The 19,096-nt window shown below is 36.5% G+C and overlaps 1 protein-coding gene across 4 annotated transcripts in view; it reads left to right on the top strand.

The window, feature by feature from the left end:
- LOC120533985 (metabotropic glutamate receptor 8) overlaps window positions 1–19,096 on the top strand; it is a 1,059,754-nt gene that overhangs the window by 875,937 nt on the left and 164,721 nt on the right. For all 4 annotated transcript variants that reach the window (XM_039761168.1, XM_039761170.1, XM_039761169.1 and 1 more), the window contains exon 8: window positions 16,608–16,747. In XM_039761168.1, the coding sequence (XP_039617102.1) occupies window positions 16,608–16,747 (140 nt within the window). The remainder of the gene's footprint in view (window positions 1–16,607; window positions 16,748–19,096) is intronic.

Below are 19,096 nucleotides of genomic sequence, written 5' to 3'. Positions count from 1 at the left end.
AAGCTTTTAAATGTGGAGACAGTCGAGGAGCAGTGGAACAGGTTTAAAATGTTTTACATGTAATGCAGGACAGATACATACCTAAATTTGGAAGTAATAGGAAACTAAAAAACTCCACGATGGATTAATAAAGATTTAAAAAGAAGTTGCAAAGGAAAAACTGCTGTATAAGGCATATAAGACTAATGACTGCAAAGAGAACCGTAGCGTATGAGAAAATGAGGGCAACCATTAAGAAGGATATCAGAGAGGCTAAAAGACAGTTGGAGAGGAATATAGCAGATAAGGCAAAGAAGACCCCAAGAGATTCTTTCAGTATTTTAGTAGTAAAAGAACAGTTAAGGAGGAGGTCAAGTTCATCAGGAATAGTAAAGGGAATTAAAAGATACAGACAATGAAATAGCAGATGCCCTAAACTTACATTTTTCTGAGGTGTTTACAAGTGAGCAAGTGGATAACCTGCCAGAGGTAAACACAACTACTAAGGAGGTACTGAGGGATTTGGAAATTGTAGAGGGAGAAGTGCTGCTCAGATTAAATAAGATGAAATCAAACAAATCACCAGGCCCAGATAATATTTATCCTCGTGTTCTTAAGGAGGCTAGTGAGTACATATATAAACCCTTGACACATATTTTTAGGAAGTCACTGTGCACTGGAGAGATTCCAAAGGACTGGAAAATGGCAAATATCATCCCATTATATAAAAAGGGTGACAGGGCAGATCCAAGCAACTATAGGCCAGTAAGCTTAACAAGCATCACAGGAAAATTAATGGAAGGAATTATTAAGGATAAGATTGAGCAAAACATGACAGGAGTTATTCTGAACAGTCAGCATGGGTTCAGAAGGGAGGTCGTGTTTTACTAACATGTTGGAATTCTATGAGGAGGCAACAAAAGGATACGATCAAAGTGGAGCTTATGATATTATTTATCTGGACTTTCAGAAAGCATTTGATAAGGTGCCACATGAGAGGTTGGGCATCAAGTTAAAAGAAGTGGGAATTCAGGGTGATGTTTTTAGATGGGTGCAGAATTGGCTCAGACACAGGAAGCAGAGGGTGATGGTGCGAGGAACCTCATCAGAACTGGCGATGTTAAGAGTGGTGTTCCACAGGGGTCAGTGCTAGGGCCTGCTATTTTTAATATATATAAATGATTTAGATAGGAATATAAGTAACAAGCTGGTTAAGTTTGCAGATGATACCAAGATAGGTGGATTAGCAGATAATTTGGAATCCGTTATATCATTACAGAAGGACTTGGATAGCATACAGGCTTGGGCAGATTTGTGGCAGATGAAATTTAATGTCAGTAAATGTAAAGTATTACACATAGGAAGTAAAAATATTAGGTTTGAATACACAATGGGCGGTCGGAAAATCGAGAGTACACCTTATGAGAAGGATTTAGGAGTCATAGTGGACTCCAAGCTATCAACTTCCAAACAGTGTTCAGAAGCCATTAAGAAGGCTAACAGAATGTTAGGTTATATAGCACGATCTGTGGAGTACAAGTCCAAGGAGGTTATGCTCAACCTTTATAATGCACTGGTGAGGCCTCATCTTGAGTACTGTGTGCAGTTTTGGTCTCCAGGCTACAAAAAGGACATAGCAGCACTAGAAAAGGTCCAGAGAAGAGCGACTAGGCTGATTCCAGGTCTACAGGGGTTGAATTATGAGGAAAGATTAAAAGAGCTGAGCCTTTACAGTTTAAGCAAAAGAAGATTAAGAGGTGACATGATTGAAGTGTTTAAAATTATGAAGGGAATTAGTACAGTGGATCGAGACTTGTATTTTAAAATGAGCTCATCAAGAACACGGGGACACAGTTGGAAACTTGTTAAGGGTAAATTTCGCACAAACATTAGGAAGTTTTTCTTTACACAAAGAACGATAGACACTTGGAATAAGCTACCAAGTAGTGTGGTAGACAGTAAGACGTTAGGGACTTTCAAAACTCGACTTGACGTTTTCTTGGAGGAAACAAGTGGAAAGGACTGGCGAGCTTTGTTGGGCTGATTGGCCTGTTCTTCTCTAGATTGTTCTAATGGATTACTAGCATCACTTTTCTGCACAGGCTGAAATCAGTTGAAAAATTGTTAACTAAAATGTTCAAGTACAAAGATGGACTGTATAATAGACAAAAACTGGTGTAAATGCTGTGCTTAAATGTAATCATTTAATAACATTAGAATTTTCTCTATTAAAAGTCAAAATTGCAATCGGTAGCTTTTAAAGCTGCTTTCTATTTTCCAAGAGCATCAGAAAGACAAGGTGTATTAGAAATTGGACTATAATTGTTAAGTATGTGTTTGGGAATGGATCTGACGTTTACATTAATGGTCTGATGATAAACATTTCTAGTACCATAAGAAATGATAAGACATTTTTGCATGGATCAATAATAATGCTAAGAGTAGGACCTGTGGGAACTGTGATTAAGTTTTTCAATAAAATATCTAAATTTAAGTTTCATTGGTCACATGAAACCATTCAAATACATTCATTACCATTCATCCATCCATCCTGCTATATCCTAACTACAGGGTCACAGGGGTATGCTGGAGCCAATCCCAGCCAACACAGGGCGCAAGGCAGGAAACATACCCTGGGCAGGCCGCCAGCCCACCGCAGGGCACACACATACACACCCATACACCAAGCACACACTAGGGACAATTTAGAATCGCCAATGCACCTATCCTGCATGTCTTTGGACTGTGGAAGGGAACTGGAGCACCTGGAGGAAACCCACGCAGACATGGGGAGAACATGCAAACTGCATGGGAAGCGAACCCGGGCCCCCTAACTGTCAGGCTTCAGCGATACCACTGAGCCACCATGCCACCCTCATTACCATTCACCAAAACCTTATTCTGTTTCTCTAAAATTCTATCAGCCTTGATGCATACTCCAAGACTCGGTCAATTGAATAAATTGACACTCTAATGCATAGTGGTTACATTTGCCTGTTAAACTAAGTGCCCTTCCTCTGCAATCCAAAGTCTTCTATTCCCTCACAATCAAACTGTACACATCTATAAGCCATTCAACATTCCCAACATCAAATAGTTGGGCTCACCACTTTTTCCAATCTATATCATCTTAACACAGTTTTTCTTTCAAGACCCTAACCTTAATTCTCCTTCAAGAACCTATTACTTTCCTCTTCTTTGTTATCATAGACAGGCAGTCATTCTCTTTAATAGCAACCTTTCCCTTTGGGTTTTCCTGGTGTTCTTGATTTTGCAATCCTCCTCCTAGTCTTCTTCATAATTTTGCCACACCCACACTTCTTCTAACTTAACTTTTCCTGTTAGAACTTTCAGTACTTATTCACTATGTATGTCTCAGCAAATATACATCACAAATTTCACTTCTTAAAGTTTACAGCCTCAGACTAACTTCATACCACATTCCACAGTCTTTTATCCCCACTAACAGTATGATATGTGGCAGAGGCTAGAGCTCCTTTACTGCATCTTTTTGTAATTGATATAAATAAGAAGGGACAAAATAAGTCCAAAGTAGAAATCTGCACTTTAAAAAAAAAACACAATTTCAATTAAAAAAGTATTCTGAAAAGCTTTTGCCAACAAAATGACCAAGCACAAATCCATTTTCAAGACATTTCTTCTGAGTTGTGCACAGCACTGATTGCACACAGAAATTACATCATTCTTATTGGGCAAACAGTTATAAAATATGTAAAAATGTTTTTTAAATGACTGCAATTAACATTTCAAAATAAATGAAAATTCCAAATTATGACACCTTAACCGCGGTGGGCTAGTGCCCTGCCGGGGGGTTTTTTCCCACCTTGCGCCCTATGTTGGCTGGGACTGGCTCCAGCAGACCCCCGTGACCCTGCAGTTAGGATATAGCGGGTTGGATAATGGATGGATGGATGACACCTTAATGCAAATGCCATATGCTGTTCAATAAATTCCTGGCCTGTGTACTGCATTATATTCCTTTAGCCAGTTCTTTGAAAATTAAGCTTTTTATTGCAAATAATACTTTCCCTTTTATCACTGTTTTTAAAAGTTCCCTCACTTTGGTATTTCTTGTATTTACAGTAAATCAAAGCACTAACACATTTCCTAAGCAGTTATCATACTGTACCTTTCTTGGTTGTGTCTCCTAGTCATATACTAAAACTACCGTGCTCTATTTTAAACAGTCCTCCAGAAATCCTGAATTTGTTGACGGCTAAAGGAATTTACAAAAGACTAATAGTGTGCACAAAAATACAATACTTAATATAATACTACAAACCTTAGAGAGATGAATACAATGAACATACTACTAGCAGCAGTAATAGTATTATCATGCATACAGAATACAGTGAAATTCTTAATTGCATGTTCAACCAACATGCACCATTTCGCCAGCTGTGATTGGCTGTTATTAAATGTTTACCATTGTCTTTCTCTTCTTGGGTAGCCTGTATAATAGGAACAGTAGAAGTTTTAACACTTTGAACACGAGGTACAAGTTAACTGAGAAACTATCAAGGTGAGGTGTACAATTTAACTCATACCTAAGAATACAGGCACTAAAGATGCAGCCGTACGCTGGTGATCTCTATGGCTGCATCTCAGCTATCTACTTTAGTGCTACCCACTAGTGGATAGCCATAGAATTATTTTTTTCTTTGTGGAACATAGTGTCATACAATTATGTTGTCATGAAACAGGTATAAAGCTGCTGATGTTTTGAAACAAGTAGATTTGTTGTGAGATGAATATTTAGATGATAATGACAGTGATCAAGAAAGTAGCAATCAATTGGATGATGTGGAAATTGTAGACTCTGGTATCGATGTGGATAGTTGCCTCAAAGGCATTTTTTTATCACAAGGTGTGTGACTTGTCATGACTGTCAGAACAGCACTACATTCTGTGGACATTCTGCCACCCACTGATTGCAAACAGTCACCAACCACCAAATGTGCTGTGAAGCAAGCATGGTTGGTACAAAAAACATGATACGTTTGTGGCACTTTTAGTCATGATGCCTGTGTAAATTTAGTAATTAAGAGCTACTTTACAGTTTTCATTGGATTTCTTAACAGTCCATTATGTATCACATGTACATACTGTAGATCTTCACTGCAGATATTCTTCTTGACAGCAGCCATGTTTAACCAGTTTTTATGAGACAAGGAGAAACTGAGACCCATTTTAACCCTATGTCCTTTTTCGGATAAATTTAATAAAAAATATTGTCACTATATATTTTTAAATGACTTTAAAAAGATAAATAATTCTTAGTTATGTTTCATTAATACTTCATTCCAACTCTTTCATAATGTCTGTCTTTTTCTCTAGAGTTCTTTCAACTAAGACTTTTTTTACATTTTATTTTAAATGCATACGTACTGTCAGCTTATTTAAATTTAATGGTGTAATGTCAGTGTATGGCAGCTTTGATTCTATTGAGCTACATTATTAAATATTGTAACAATGCTTCTTAATTCAAGACCTAATATTTTGATACTGGTTAATTTAATTATTTTCTAAACTGAATAGTTAAAAGAGACATCTACTTAGTTTATATCAGAAAATGTATTATTCAATACAAATGCTTTAATTAAGAAGCAAGTTGTTGCCACAATGAAATTTCATTGTTTAATATCCATAGTGGGACAATATCTTTGTAAAAGCTTATCTCTGCTTTCAGGGAATATAGCTTTTTGGTGTAAACTAATTAGTCTTTTGAAGATGTATTAAAAGGCAATTACAAGCATTCTTATTTATCAAATAGCTTCTCTTGCTGCAAATTAATAGACCGTGCTCCGCATTGACTGGGCACTAACAAGGGTGACTAGTGTTTTGGATTTAATATCCCACAGCACTGTTACCCAATCTATTCAAAGTAATATATATATATTTTTATTTTATTTACAGATTAGTTAAGGAAAAACAATGTATTTGCCTTAAAGTCCCACTATTGTTCCATTTACAAATAATATTTTATCTGGTTAGGTTTGCAGTAGAAGGACGCTGATCTGGGAAAACCAGACTCTTTCCACTTTTCAATAAGGTTTCCATGAAATTAGATAGATAGATAGATAGATAGATAGATAGATAGATAGATAGATAGATAGATAGATACTTTATTAATCCCTAAGGGGAAATTCACATAAATTGCAAGACCTGCTGGGCTGCCTGTATTCTGTGTATATGACATATGATATAAACTTGAACTTGAAATTTTTTAATTATTTCATCTGAAGCAATAACAAAGTCATTAATAATAGGTCTGTTAAAAAGTGTATTCTGTTTTATTCTAAAAAAAGGCTTACATGACCTGACCAAGTAAGACATTTGATGATCAAGAGTTTCAGTTGTATATGTTATATCAAACGAATAGAAAATAATAAACAATGTTAATGTGTATGCATTTGTTTTTTTTAATCTCAGCAAGAGATTCTTTGCATTCTCATCAAAATAAAAATTATATTTATGTAATTAGTTTTATTTTGTTGTATTTTATTTATCTCATTAGTCATTGAAATGTAATATATGAAAAAGTGATACTCAGGGTATACTGTAGCATGTTATAATCTATACAATCAGCTAATGTGTTTTAAAAATATATAAATCTAGAACTGACAGCATAGTGGCAAAGTGATAGCATGTTTGCCTCACGGATCCAGTATTCTGGGTTTGACTTCTGTGACCAGTCACTGTCTGTATAGAATTTCATGTTATTTCTGTGTCTTCCTATTGTTTTCTTTGACTACTCTAGTGTTCCTACCAACAATGTGAATGTTAGTTGAATTGGTTTTGTAAGTTGGCCTCATGTGGTGTGTAGGTGTGCATGACTGAGCCCTGCGATGAAACAGCACCCCATCCAAGTCTGGTTAATGTTTTGCTCAGTTGCTGCTTGGATGAGCTCCAAACCTCTCATATTACCTGAATTAGATAAAGTCATTTTGAGAATGCTAAGTAATTTTATGTTAAATTTAATTCTTATTGACCTTAACTCCATAATAAGGGTAATTCCCCTGTTGCTTAGTTGTTGTTGATTGCAATAAAAATGACTGACGCATTGAGGATCTCGGAGTGATAACCATATGGTATTCATTTGTGTCCAGAAAAATCATACTAGATGCTGTTTCCAAATATTTCTCAAACACAGATCTGTTGCCATTAAATGCATTTTATTCTTTTTTAAGACAAAATGCTGAAGCACCGCCATGCTTAGATGAAGACTTTAAATACCACCATAGAAATTGAGAAGTTCAAAGAAAACACTGTTTTGAAAAATTATAAAAAAAAACATCTTTATTTTGCTTGAATTAATTTGAAATAAGAATAGATTGGAATAATGTTAATGACCAATGGTCAGCTTCAATTGCTCCACAATGTTAGCTGTACAAACTTACAGATTTATCATTTGCCCAAGCCCCTAAGGATAGTTGCAAGTTCAAAAAGGTAACTGTATGATTTTTCAAATGTTGTTTCTATTATTCCAGCTATTTTATAAATACTTTCTACATAAATGAATGGCAATTGACATGTCATTGCAGTGGTTAGCACTGCAGCTTCACAGCCCTTGGGTTTGACTTACTATGTCACTATATGGAGTTTTCCCCTTTTGGGGAATGATTTTGGTTTCCTTCTGGATGTTCTAGTCTAATGGTATTAGAAATTGTGTTTTACACAATTCTTATTACTTTCATTTGTTACAGTGATTTTTTTTTTTTAAATAATAAACATGTCTTTATATTTTGTCCTGTAATGGATTGGTACCAGCCCTGAGTTGATTCATTCTTTTCATTTAATGAAAAATAGTCAGCTCATTAAAGGGTCAGGACTCTTTCAGTAGTATTTTGAGCCAGCTGGATTATACAGGTAATAACCATAAATTGACAATTTTGATATGTTATTTAAAAGCATTAGTTACCAGTACAGTTTGTAGCCATTGAAGTTGTGCTAAAGATGGTCTTACATTCTATAGTAAGATCTGCCATAAATGCATGAATGGATTCAGATCTGGTGAATACGGAGGCCATGGTTTTTGAACTTCATTGTCATCCTCATCAAAAGAATAGAGTAGGGAGAAAAGACACCCCAATCAGCAAGAGCAAAATGTCACAGCATGCTAAAAATTACTCAAATATTTTTTGATGACTCAAATTCTAAGTACTGGTTAGTGTCGAGCATTATAGTGATGCAGTGGTTAGATAGATAGATAGATACTTTATTAATTCCTAGGGGAAATTCACATAATCCAGCAGCAGCATACTGATACAAAAAAAAACCAAAAAAAAAACCAATATGAAATTAAATAGTAATAAAAATGCATGTAAAAGCAGACAATAACTTTGAGTAATGTTAGCATTTACTCCCCCGGGTGGAATTAAAGAGTCGCATAGTGTGGGGGAGGAACGATCTCCTCCGTCTGTCAGTGGAGCAAGACAGTGATAAAAGTCTGTCACTGAAGCTACTCCTCTGCCTGGAGATGACACTGTTCAGTGGATGGAGTGGATTCTTCATTGACAGGAGTTTGCTTAGTGCCCGTCGCTCTGCCACAGATGTTAAACTGTCCAACTTTACTCCTACAATAGAGCCTGCCTTATTTACAAGTTTGTCCAGGCATGAGGCATCCTTCATCTTTATGCTGCCTACCCAGCACACCATCGCATAGAAAAGGGCACTCAGCATCTTATTGCAGATGTTGAAGGAAGCCAACCTTCTAAGAAAGTATAGTCGGCTCTGACATTTCTTACACAGAGCATCAGTATTGGCAGTCCAGTTGAATATGTCATCCAGCTGCACTCCCAGATATTTATAGGTCTGTACCCTCTGCACACAGTCTCCTCTGATGATCACGGGGTCCATGAGGGGCCTGGGCTTCCTAAAATCCACCACCAGTTCCTTGGTCTTACTGGTGTTCAGGTGAAAGTGGTTTGAGTCGCACCATTTAACAAAGTCTTTGATTAGCTTCCTGTACTCCTCCTCCTGCCCACTCCTGATGCAGCCCACAATAGCAGTGTCATCAGCGAACTTTTAAACAATTAATTAATTAATTTATTAATTAATTAGCATTAATGCCTTCCAGCTCCAAGAGACTGGGTTCTAACTCCAGCCTGGTTTCCGTCTGCATTGTTTTTGTACTGTATGACCTTGTTGTATTTGCATAGGTTAATGTCTGGGCACTCCAATTTTCACTCCCACAATCCAAAGACAAGTTGGTTAAAGTAATTATAAATTGCCCCACTGTGGCTGTGTACATGAATATGAAATGCAGTGAACCAGAGTTCTGTGCAGAATTGGATACTTCTTTGCACCAAGTACTGTTGGGACAAGCTCTTCCTTCCATCTGTGATTCTGAATTGGTGTAGCCAAAAAACGAATAGACTAATGCATGAACAATCCAGCATTAATCTTGTTCCTTAAGAAAACAATAGCATCAGAGCTAGTCCAGGAACTACCAAAATCATTCACTCTTAGATCTAAGCACTCAGGCCTATAGGTCTCTCATGGCTGGTGCTGAAAATTCACTTGTCAGTTTGTCAAAACTATAGTGAAGATTTAGTCATCTACTAACTTAATGATTCTCCACTGCTCAGTAGAACATTGAATTTTATTTAAATATACAATGTACAATCTTTTTATCTTTTGTGTTCCTATATTTTTGCAAATACCATTATTAGTCCTAAGGGTGCAGAGACTAAAGCTGTGAATAAAACTTCAGTCATCAAAATGAAGGCAAATACAAACTTAGGAAATCATTATTTCTGCATTTTAGAAGATAATGCCACACTATTAAGAACTGTAATGGAATCAAGTTTTAACTGTGCCCCAGATACAAGAAACTGTTCAGTTTTGTTGTAAACAGGCTTGTTTTATGAATTGTTACAGACCTTCTTAATTCAGATTTACAGTGGCAGAGAATGGCATTGGGCACAAGGTAGCCAGTGTTTGCTATGGCATCAGTGATTCACAAGGTAAAATCAGTCATTCACGCTGGCCAATTTAGAGTCACATAACCTTCACGTCTCTGAGATGCGTGAGGAAAATCAGAGTTTCATGGATTTAAAAATAAAGAGGATCTGCACACCTTGAACAGACAATGACTGAGCCTAGGATATAAAATCAGTCTTCTCGAGTAGTGCTAACTAAAAGACCACCATGCTGTCCTTTTTCTGTTTCATGTAATCAAATATATTCATTTTATTCTTATGTATGGTATCAGGCTTCCCTGAGGACAGACTTAAATCATTTACTCAAGTTTAAAGTGTAACATAGCATCAGAAAGTACGTAACCAAACGAGCATTTGCTTTAAAAGAAAAACAGAACGAAAAAGCGTCAATAACAGCTGATTATGATTGGCGCCCCTTTATTTAAGAAAAATAGCTAAGAAAGTTTATTGCATATGAACAGCCTAATCAGCAGCTCTAGTAAGGCTACGTTAGACTAAAGTAGAGAGCTTTCAGCTGGCATTCATTAGATGGAAATGAATTGCTTAATCTATCTAGTTGTAATTCTTAGGGGATTGAGAAGACGAAACCACCGATCACTCTCAAATCATCTTAATGCAACAACTGCTATATACTGTATATTGCTTCTGTTTGATTAATGTGAAAGTGAAGGTGGAAATTAAGAAAACAGCTTTGATGATGACTAACTGATGTAAACAATGTGGTGGGAAAAGTAATGACTGCACAAGTGCTGCTGAACAATGTAGGCTACTGCCCTGTGTTTATTACTTTGTTGAAAGAGCAACAGCAGAACACCTATATTACTGCATCTGTCATTTTCAGGGTTTGTGCCACCTCATGCCCAGTCTGTGATTTCTTGATGTTTTCTTAAATACATGGAGTAGGATAGTGTAATGCCTCAGCTTTACAAGCTATTGTCTTTAGTAGCAACAATTAGAGCTACGTCAGCAGATGAGGAGCTTCTTCTGCTTAAGTCGTACAACAACACCAAAGTGGACCAAAAACATTAAAGCAAACTTGCTCTACTAGCCATTGACAGGATGCTGGTCAGATCTCTGGAAAAGACTTCCAGAAGCTATGATAGGGTCACAGACCATTTTCTACAAAAAGAAAGGAGGGCAGAATTTACATAAATAATACATAACATTACTCCTAAATAATATCATACAATAATTGACTAATTTTATGATGTGGGCCTAAAATGTGCTACCCCTGTTGGAAAGACCACCAGCCACCATTGATATTGAAGCAGATCTACTTTTAGTTTTTAATGGTTCTTATGCGACTGCTCCAATATACAACAGAACATACTTGTTTATTTATTTACTTGATTATTTATCTTTTTGTACAAACTACTATATACATTCAGCTAAACAACACCTTCCAAAAATCCAGCATGGTAGTGTTACAGTATATTTTACTTTTTGCAGTGTTAGCTGAGTGTTTTGTTACTTTTAATAAATTATTCATTTATTGTTAACTTGTGAGTTTTGTTCTTACTATGCTGTTACTATGTTCTTATGCTAGTGCTTCAATATACAACAGTATAAAAGGGCATACTTGTATTCATAGACTTTTGAAAGACATGCAGAAATGTCTCATGCCAAAGGTTTTGAGATGCCTCAGGAAATATCTATCTAGCCCTGTCTGTTTCTGGATGGCTTCCATCTTGGCAGTTTAAACCCAGATTGTGTCCAAATCCATACTCAACTACCTATACACCTAGATAATTTTAACATCTAATTACACCTAATAATTTTAACTTGTTTTGTTCACTAAAACACTTGAGCATGCTGAATAACCAATGATTAATTTATTTGAAAAGTATGTCAAAACACTGCCAGCACTCATTTTCACACTCATGGAAGTATTCTACTTTGACTTCTCATATCCTATGGCATATTTTAATGTGGCAACTTTTGGTATGTGAAGAGTTTAACTGCAAAACTTGATAAACATCATATTCAAATTTGTAGAATCACTGGAATAGAAATATCGTCAATCGAGGGCCCCATGTTAAACTGAATTAATATTTTAGGGAAACATCATAACCTACTATGTATACTTTCTTTTTAGAATGCATATGTAAAATCACATTTATAATAAGTATTATTTATCTTTTTGTACAAACTAATATATACATTCAGCTAAACGACACCTAATCCAGCATGGCAGTGTTATATTTAACTGTTTGCAGTGTTAGCTGAGTGTTTTGTTACTTTTAATACTTTTAATTTATTGTTAACTTGTGAGTTTTGCTCCTACTATACTTACAGCTCTGACTGTCTAAGTTGGAGCTGCTTCTTTTCAAACCAGACTTTGGGAGTAATTCCAGCACATCAGCACCGTAGCCAGGAAGCACTTCCTGGTCAGGCGGAATGTCCACATCACAGGGTTGCCTCCTCCTGATATCTTCCTCCAGTGGCACATAAGGACATCAAAAGTGCTGCCCACTGGTATTACAAGTCCCATGCATTACTGCATGTGTCCAAATGTGGCCTACATTATAAGGATACTGCCACCCAGCATGCTGTTGGAACACATGAAACCCAGGAGGCAATCTTGCACTGTCCTTGGGCGGTGACACCCATCTATCAATGTCATCCATCACAAACTGTTATCTCACAGCTTTTATATGTGGTGCTTGCTCTTAATGTTATCAGTCAATGTAAGAAGGGACTGAAACCTAAAAGTGGCAGGTTGCAGTTGATGTCTGGTTAGTGTTTTTTGTGGAACTACTGGACATTGTCTTTGTGTCATTCTTTGCTGTGTGTTTTTTTAATGGTTTATTTGCTGTTACGTGTGCCTCCTGCTTGTCTTTTGCTTTGAGGTGTTATTTAAGTGCATTTTTCCTAGTGTTTTATTGAATTTATTTTATTCTAATTTAGTGTATTTGATTTTCTAATTGTATTAATTGCATTTTTTGCTTATGTGGAAATGTGGCATTAATAAATAAATAACATTTCTTAGATTTATTTTTGAAACTGGAATATTTCAGTATGGATTTAATGAACTAATAAAAGCCAGTATGCTCCACTGAGTTTGATCATAACAAGAAACTAATTTTTTCTCAGTTTTGCTAAAATAGATGTTTAGCATTTTGAAGTGAACATTAATTTCAGGTTAAGCAAAATTTTAAAATGCTAGCTTTTTAGGGCACAAGGCAACCAATGAAAGACATTTTTCTTTTACCTTCTCATAGCAAATGCCTTTCCACTTGTTTTCTTTTTTCTTTAGTGTTATATCTTGTTTTTGTGGTACTCACCTTATATAAGAAACTTTAAGTTAAGTGCTTGACTGTAGCCACCATTGTGGTACTCTAGGAGCCAGTTTAATATTTTGTGGCATAGAACATCATTTTAAAAAATGATAGAGAGAACATTTTTTGTTCCAAGAGAGAAATTTAGCCTTTTACAGAACATCACAAAATATTATAGCAAACAGCAACATCCCCCTTCAAATAAACACAATTACAAAAGGAAGAAAACTTTATGACATTATTTTTCATTGTTGTTGATGAGAAAAAAAAATTATTTGCTTTCTCTGTTTCAATGTTTTAACATATAAAAACAATAATTCAAGCACCACTAAGGCATCAACTCTGCAACATTATTTGAGAGCACACTAAGATGACATTACTAACAACAATGGCAATTATATCAGGGGTGTGTTCTTCCTCCTACTCTGTTCAATGCTTGTATGGACTGGGTGTTGGGCAAGGTTGTGGGTTCCAGCAGCTGTGGGGCATCTGTTGGTGAAGAAAGATTCACGGATCTTGACTTTGCTGGCAATGCTGTGATCTTAGTGGAGTCAATGGTGGCTCTGATCGGGGCGCTCGAGAGACTGAGTGAGGAGTCTGAATGTCTGGGCTTGCGAGTGTCCTGGATAAAAACCAAGATCAAGGCCTTTAATGACCTCTTGGGCACAGCCATCAGCAGTTTGTTTGCGGAGAGAGGTTTACTTACCTTAGCAGTGGCATTCATGTCTCTGGTGACTCTTCCTATGAAGTCAGTAGGTGGATTGGGAGAGCATTGGAGGGTCATGAGGTCACTCCCGATATCTATGCAAAAGGACGAAGTCTTTAGGGTCCTGGTGCATCCTGTCTTGCTGTATGGTTGCGAGACATGGATGCTATCCAGTGACCCGAGATGAAGACTCCTTTGGTACTGTGTCTCTCCTGAAAATCCTTGGGTACAGTTGGTTTCACTTTGTGTCGAATGAGCGGTTGCTCATGGAGTCCCAAATGAGGCACATTACCTGCATTGTGAGGGAGCGTCAGTTACGGCACTATGGCTATGTGGTGCGTTTCCCTCAAGGGTGATTTAGCTTGTAAGATCCTCATTGTTGGGGACCTGAGAGGTTGCCCACGTAACACCAGGCTGTGGCAGATAGAGGGTCATTTTCGGAGGGTGGGACTGGGCCGCGTGTCTGTTTGGGGGTTGCCAACCGGGATCCCGAGTTGTTTCATTGTGTAATGGGTGCGGCAACACACTGTACCAGTGCATGCTCCCCAACTTGACTTGACTTGAACACACACCAATATCTTTTGTTTTTGTAAACGCTGCTCCCTTAATCTGCTTACACAAGCAGTATTCATACCACAAGTTCGTCCATCTGGACGAGGGTTGTGAGGTTGTGTCCTCCACTTCATCTGGAGTGCTAAAAGAAACAGCTAGCAAAGCAAAAGGAAAACATGTCATCAGGCTCTTGCAGAATTAAAGAGTATTGCATAGAAATTATATGTATTAATGCCTTGAAAAAATGTACAACAAACATAATTTTTAGAAGATACTTTGTGAGGTAAAAGAATGTTTCCATTGGGCCAATTTGTGCATACAAGCAACAGGTTGGCTAAAAAAGATGAAATCCAGAAAGTGCCAATTTAACCAGGTGTTTTTGAGGGAATTGTCATACTCATTTGATAGTTCTGTGTTGATGACTGTTACAGGAATAGTTCACTATATTTTGCCAGTGCCCTGAAAGTGTAATCTCAAGTACAGTACCTTTAGAAATAGAGAGAGTGACAGTGATTTAAACATAAGCAAATTTGCATCAAAAGTTCCTACATTCTAGGTCTTGTGTCTATTAAGGTTCCACATTAGAAGTCTTGTAGATAACACTGACTTCAAAACTTTATGTTGTGTCATTGTGACAGACAGGTATCGGCAAGAGTGAAAGGGAAGGTCTACAGGATGACAGTGAGACCAGCTATGTTATATGGGTTGAAGACGGTGGCAATGACCAGAAAACAGGAGACAGAGCTAGAGGTAGCAGAGTTAAAGATGTTAAGATTTTCATTGGGTGTGACGAGGATGGACAGGATTAGAAATGAATACATTAGAGGGTCAGCTAAAGTTGGACAGCTGGGAGATAAAGTCAGAGAGGCGAGATTGCATTAGCTTGGACATGTGCAGAGGAGAGATGCCGAGTATATTGTGAGAAGGATGCTAAGAATAGAGCTGCCAGGCAAGAGGAAAAGAGGAAGGCCTAAGAGAAGGTTTATGGATATGGTGAGAGAGGACATGCAAGTGATGAGAGTAACAGAACAAGATGTAGTGGACAGAAAGATATGAAACATGATGAGCTACAGTGGCAACCCCTAACTAAAGCAGCCAAAAGAAGAAGATCATCTTAGATTTACACCCCATAGAGAGTAAAGCAGTGATAGGAGAAAATCAGTAGTTGTTTCTAGATGAATGGTGAGAGAAAGAGATTTAGCAGCAATTCACTGATTTAGTCTCTTTTATTAGCGATTACAGAACAGGGTCTAGCAGGAGGCAGCTGTGAATGGTGGCCTCAGACCTTTGTCTGACTTCTGTCTACAGGTAATATGCCGTCCCACAGAGTTACCAATGAAACTATACATTTTGTAACATTTAATTGTATGCCTGAGGGCTCCAGATAGTACAGGTAAGACAAAGGAGGTGAGAAAGTGAGCCAATTAACTCACATTTGCATTGCAAAGTCAAAATAATGGAACAGAATGATTTTATCTTTTATCTGGCCTTTCATTTGTAGTCTGTCTTTATGTTTTGCAGGTATTCCAAAACACCTAAGTGAGACTCTGTCACTCTTTATGTTTAAATGTTAAAATAGATGTTCTTCTAGATCTGTATTATCTAATAACTTAAAATTGTCACCAACAGAAAGTTCAGTGTTATTAATCTCTCATTGAGATAGTTCTGAAATTTGCTCTTTGCAGACATCATGTTGGTACTTTTAGTGGTTAGCTCTTCACAGCTTCAGAGTCCTTGGTTTCAAATCCTGGACACTGCTTGTTTGGTATTTTGCATGTTCTCCTCAAGGATGCATGGGTTTTCCTTCTGCACTTAAAGCATATACTGAATAGGTTAATTGGCACATCTAAACTGACTGGATGTAAGCTAATATGGAAGTGGGCATGAGTGTGTCCTGTGTAGGATGAACATCCTTCGTGGGGTTTGTCTCTGCCAGGACACACTTTGGCCCCTATGACTCTGAAATTGGTTGTTCAGGTAATGTTATGATTTAGTTTGTAGGAAGACATCACATTCAGGTAGAGAGAAATGTTAATTATCATAAGGCCTCTAATAAAAGTATTTGTTGTTGATTAAACTTTTAATATATCTAACAATACTTTTTCCTTAATTTCTTTCAATAATTAGGAAGTGCAGGAACTCCAGTCATTTTCAATGAGAATGGTGATGCTCCTGGGCGCTATGACATTTTCCAGTATCAGAGCACCAACAGATCAACAACAGAATACAAGATAATTGGACATTGGACTGATCAGCTTCATTTAAACGTGAGACAAATATTTTACAAAAGTTTAAGAACAATGTAAAAGATTGATTTTTTTTTTTTGTTACTTAAATAGAGTTTCATTATTCTTTTTCCAAGCAACCACACGTTTGCTGTATTTGTTCATCCAGCAGAACTTTGAAGCAGGAGCTATACAGCAGAGCAGAGAGCTCAGCTACAGCAGTGAAACATTCACAGTACAGTTACCTGTTGCCAGCATTATTTAAAAACATATTTTCTATAAAGAACACACAGTTTCTATTCTTAAGTAGACTTTGAGAGAGCAATCGCATTTTTACTACTGTTAACATTACTTACTACGAAAGTTATAATGTGTTTAAGTAATGCTTCTACTGAACTAGAAGGAGAAAAAACATACTGACATGTTGTAGACAATCATAGTGTCAAAATACATTATGATTGTAGGAGTGAAATCAGGAATACTCTGTAAAAGCCTAAGGGCTCTTCAGCATTTCTTCTTTAAACTGTGATCATTGGAAACATTTCAGTCTAAACCGATAAAAGGACAATAATATCAAATGCATAAAAGAGCTCATTTTTAAAGGTTAGCACAAAAGTTCCACAGCATTACAATAATGCATTATTAAGTTACAACTTATGGGAATTTTACAAAAATACAATTTCCACTTTTCTGATAATGTTGCAAAATCCATGCAACAGGAGAAGTTCTGAAACATGTTCTTTTTTCTGCCAAGTCTCACCAGCAATGTCTTGGGAATTGATAGAATTACTGGATCCTATTGGTGTTGCAACATCACTGAAAAACACCACAGGCGCAAATCTGTTTAAAGTTTGATATGATGAATATTATCTCAGTAAGCTCTAGTCTCTGTAGACTTTATAAACATAAACCATTTATATTACTGCTCAAGATGTACATTTATATATGCATTTACTAAATAATTTATTTATCAATATATTTCTGGAAGTAGTAAAATCCAATGAATAGGTAAAACAGGTAATAAATGACAAAATAGGCTAGCTTCTTTTTATTAAAATTATGCTAATGCATAAAAATATACATACGAGAATATATTCATAAAAAATGAAAATTAAAATGTTGATTGTTTGATAATTTTGGGTGCCCTATATCTGTTTGTTGTTGATGTGTATATGATTTTCATTCAATATATAAAGTAAATTACTTGTTTGAAAAGTTTGCATATGAATTATTAAAATCTAACTGAACCAACTTAAAAAGCAAATATAAAATATGGTACTGCACAGTATGAAATGAAGGGTAAAATGACATTGAAATGTTTCTGCTTATACAAAGATAATGTGTCTTCACGAATGGGTGTGCATGCAAAGTAACAGTTTCATCACCTTGACATTTTGTTTCCAAGCCATCTCTCAGAGGAGGTGCATGCAGAGGCGGTAAGCCTGTCAGCGTTATATTAGAATTGTGTTTTAAAAAGAAGAAAAAATGAACTCAGGATAAAACTATTGAAAGAGAAAAAAATTGAAGAAAAATATTATTTACTGCTTCTTTGTCATATTTTAATCAATAATGTAAAATCAGCTTCATTAAAAAATTCAAAAACATTGATGTTTCTTTATCATTATCTTTATTTTGTATCGCTAACCAATTCTTATTACAGATTATTTACAGATTTACAGCTTCAATTGATATTTTATTAAAATGCATATTAACTAAGCTTTTGCTATCAAAAGGCTTGCTTCAACTACATCTGTTGCACTTATTCACTGGTCAATATTACGATCAGATTACCCTTCATTTAGGCACAAAGTACCAAGATAACAAAACTCCTCCAGCTCCTTAGCCAGTTGCTTCATAATAAACCGAAGAGAGGAAATTGCTGTTTTCTAGAAGAAAAAGCAGAGATTCAGATTTAGTCAGCTGCAACTTGTGCATATGTGAGATAGCAGTGTGATAAAGTGATAAGGCCATCATCATCCACAAATGTAAGAGACACCACCCTCAGGTCCCTAAACTAAATACTTTTCAAGTCTTAGCTGTGCTTTGATATACTGTCTATAAAAATCATGAACAGGAACAGAGACAATAGATATCCTTGATGATGCCTTACGCTCACTATGCACAGAAATGACATAAAATACACCTTCCTTTGCAAATTTATGGATCAAATGTCATGCAGTAATTGCTCTGCTATACACTCTCCATAAGATACCCTCTAGAATATATGTTTAGATGTGAATGGCAAACTACCACTAACCCTCAAAAATCTGTGCAAGCACAAGAAGCCAGTTTCACAACAAGGGCAGAATCCACATTATTATTCCAAGATCTAAGGTTCGACTATTAGCCAGAGACTCTCCATTCTGGTACTGCTTCAATGTCTTTCTCATA

Source organism: Polypterus senegalus, chromosome 8 (assembly GCF_016835505.1).
Source record: "Polypterus senegalus isolate Bchr_013 chromosome 8, ASM1683550v1, whole genome shotgun sequence".
Taxonomy (NCBI): Eukaryota; Metazoa; Chordata; class Cladistia; order Polypteriformes; family Polypteridae; genus Polypterus; species Polypterus senegalus.
This window is presented reverse-complemented; position numbering and strand designations above follow the sequence as displayed.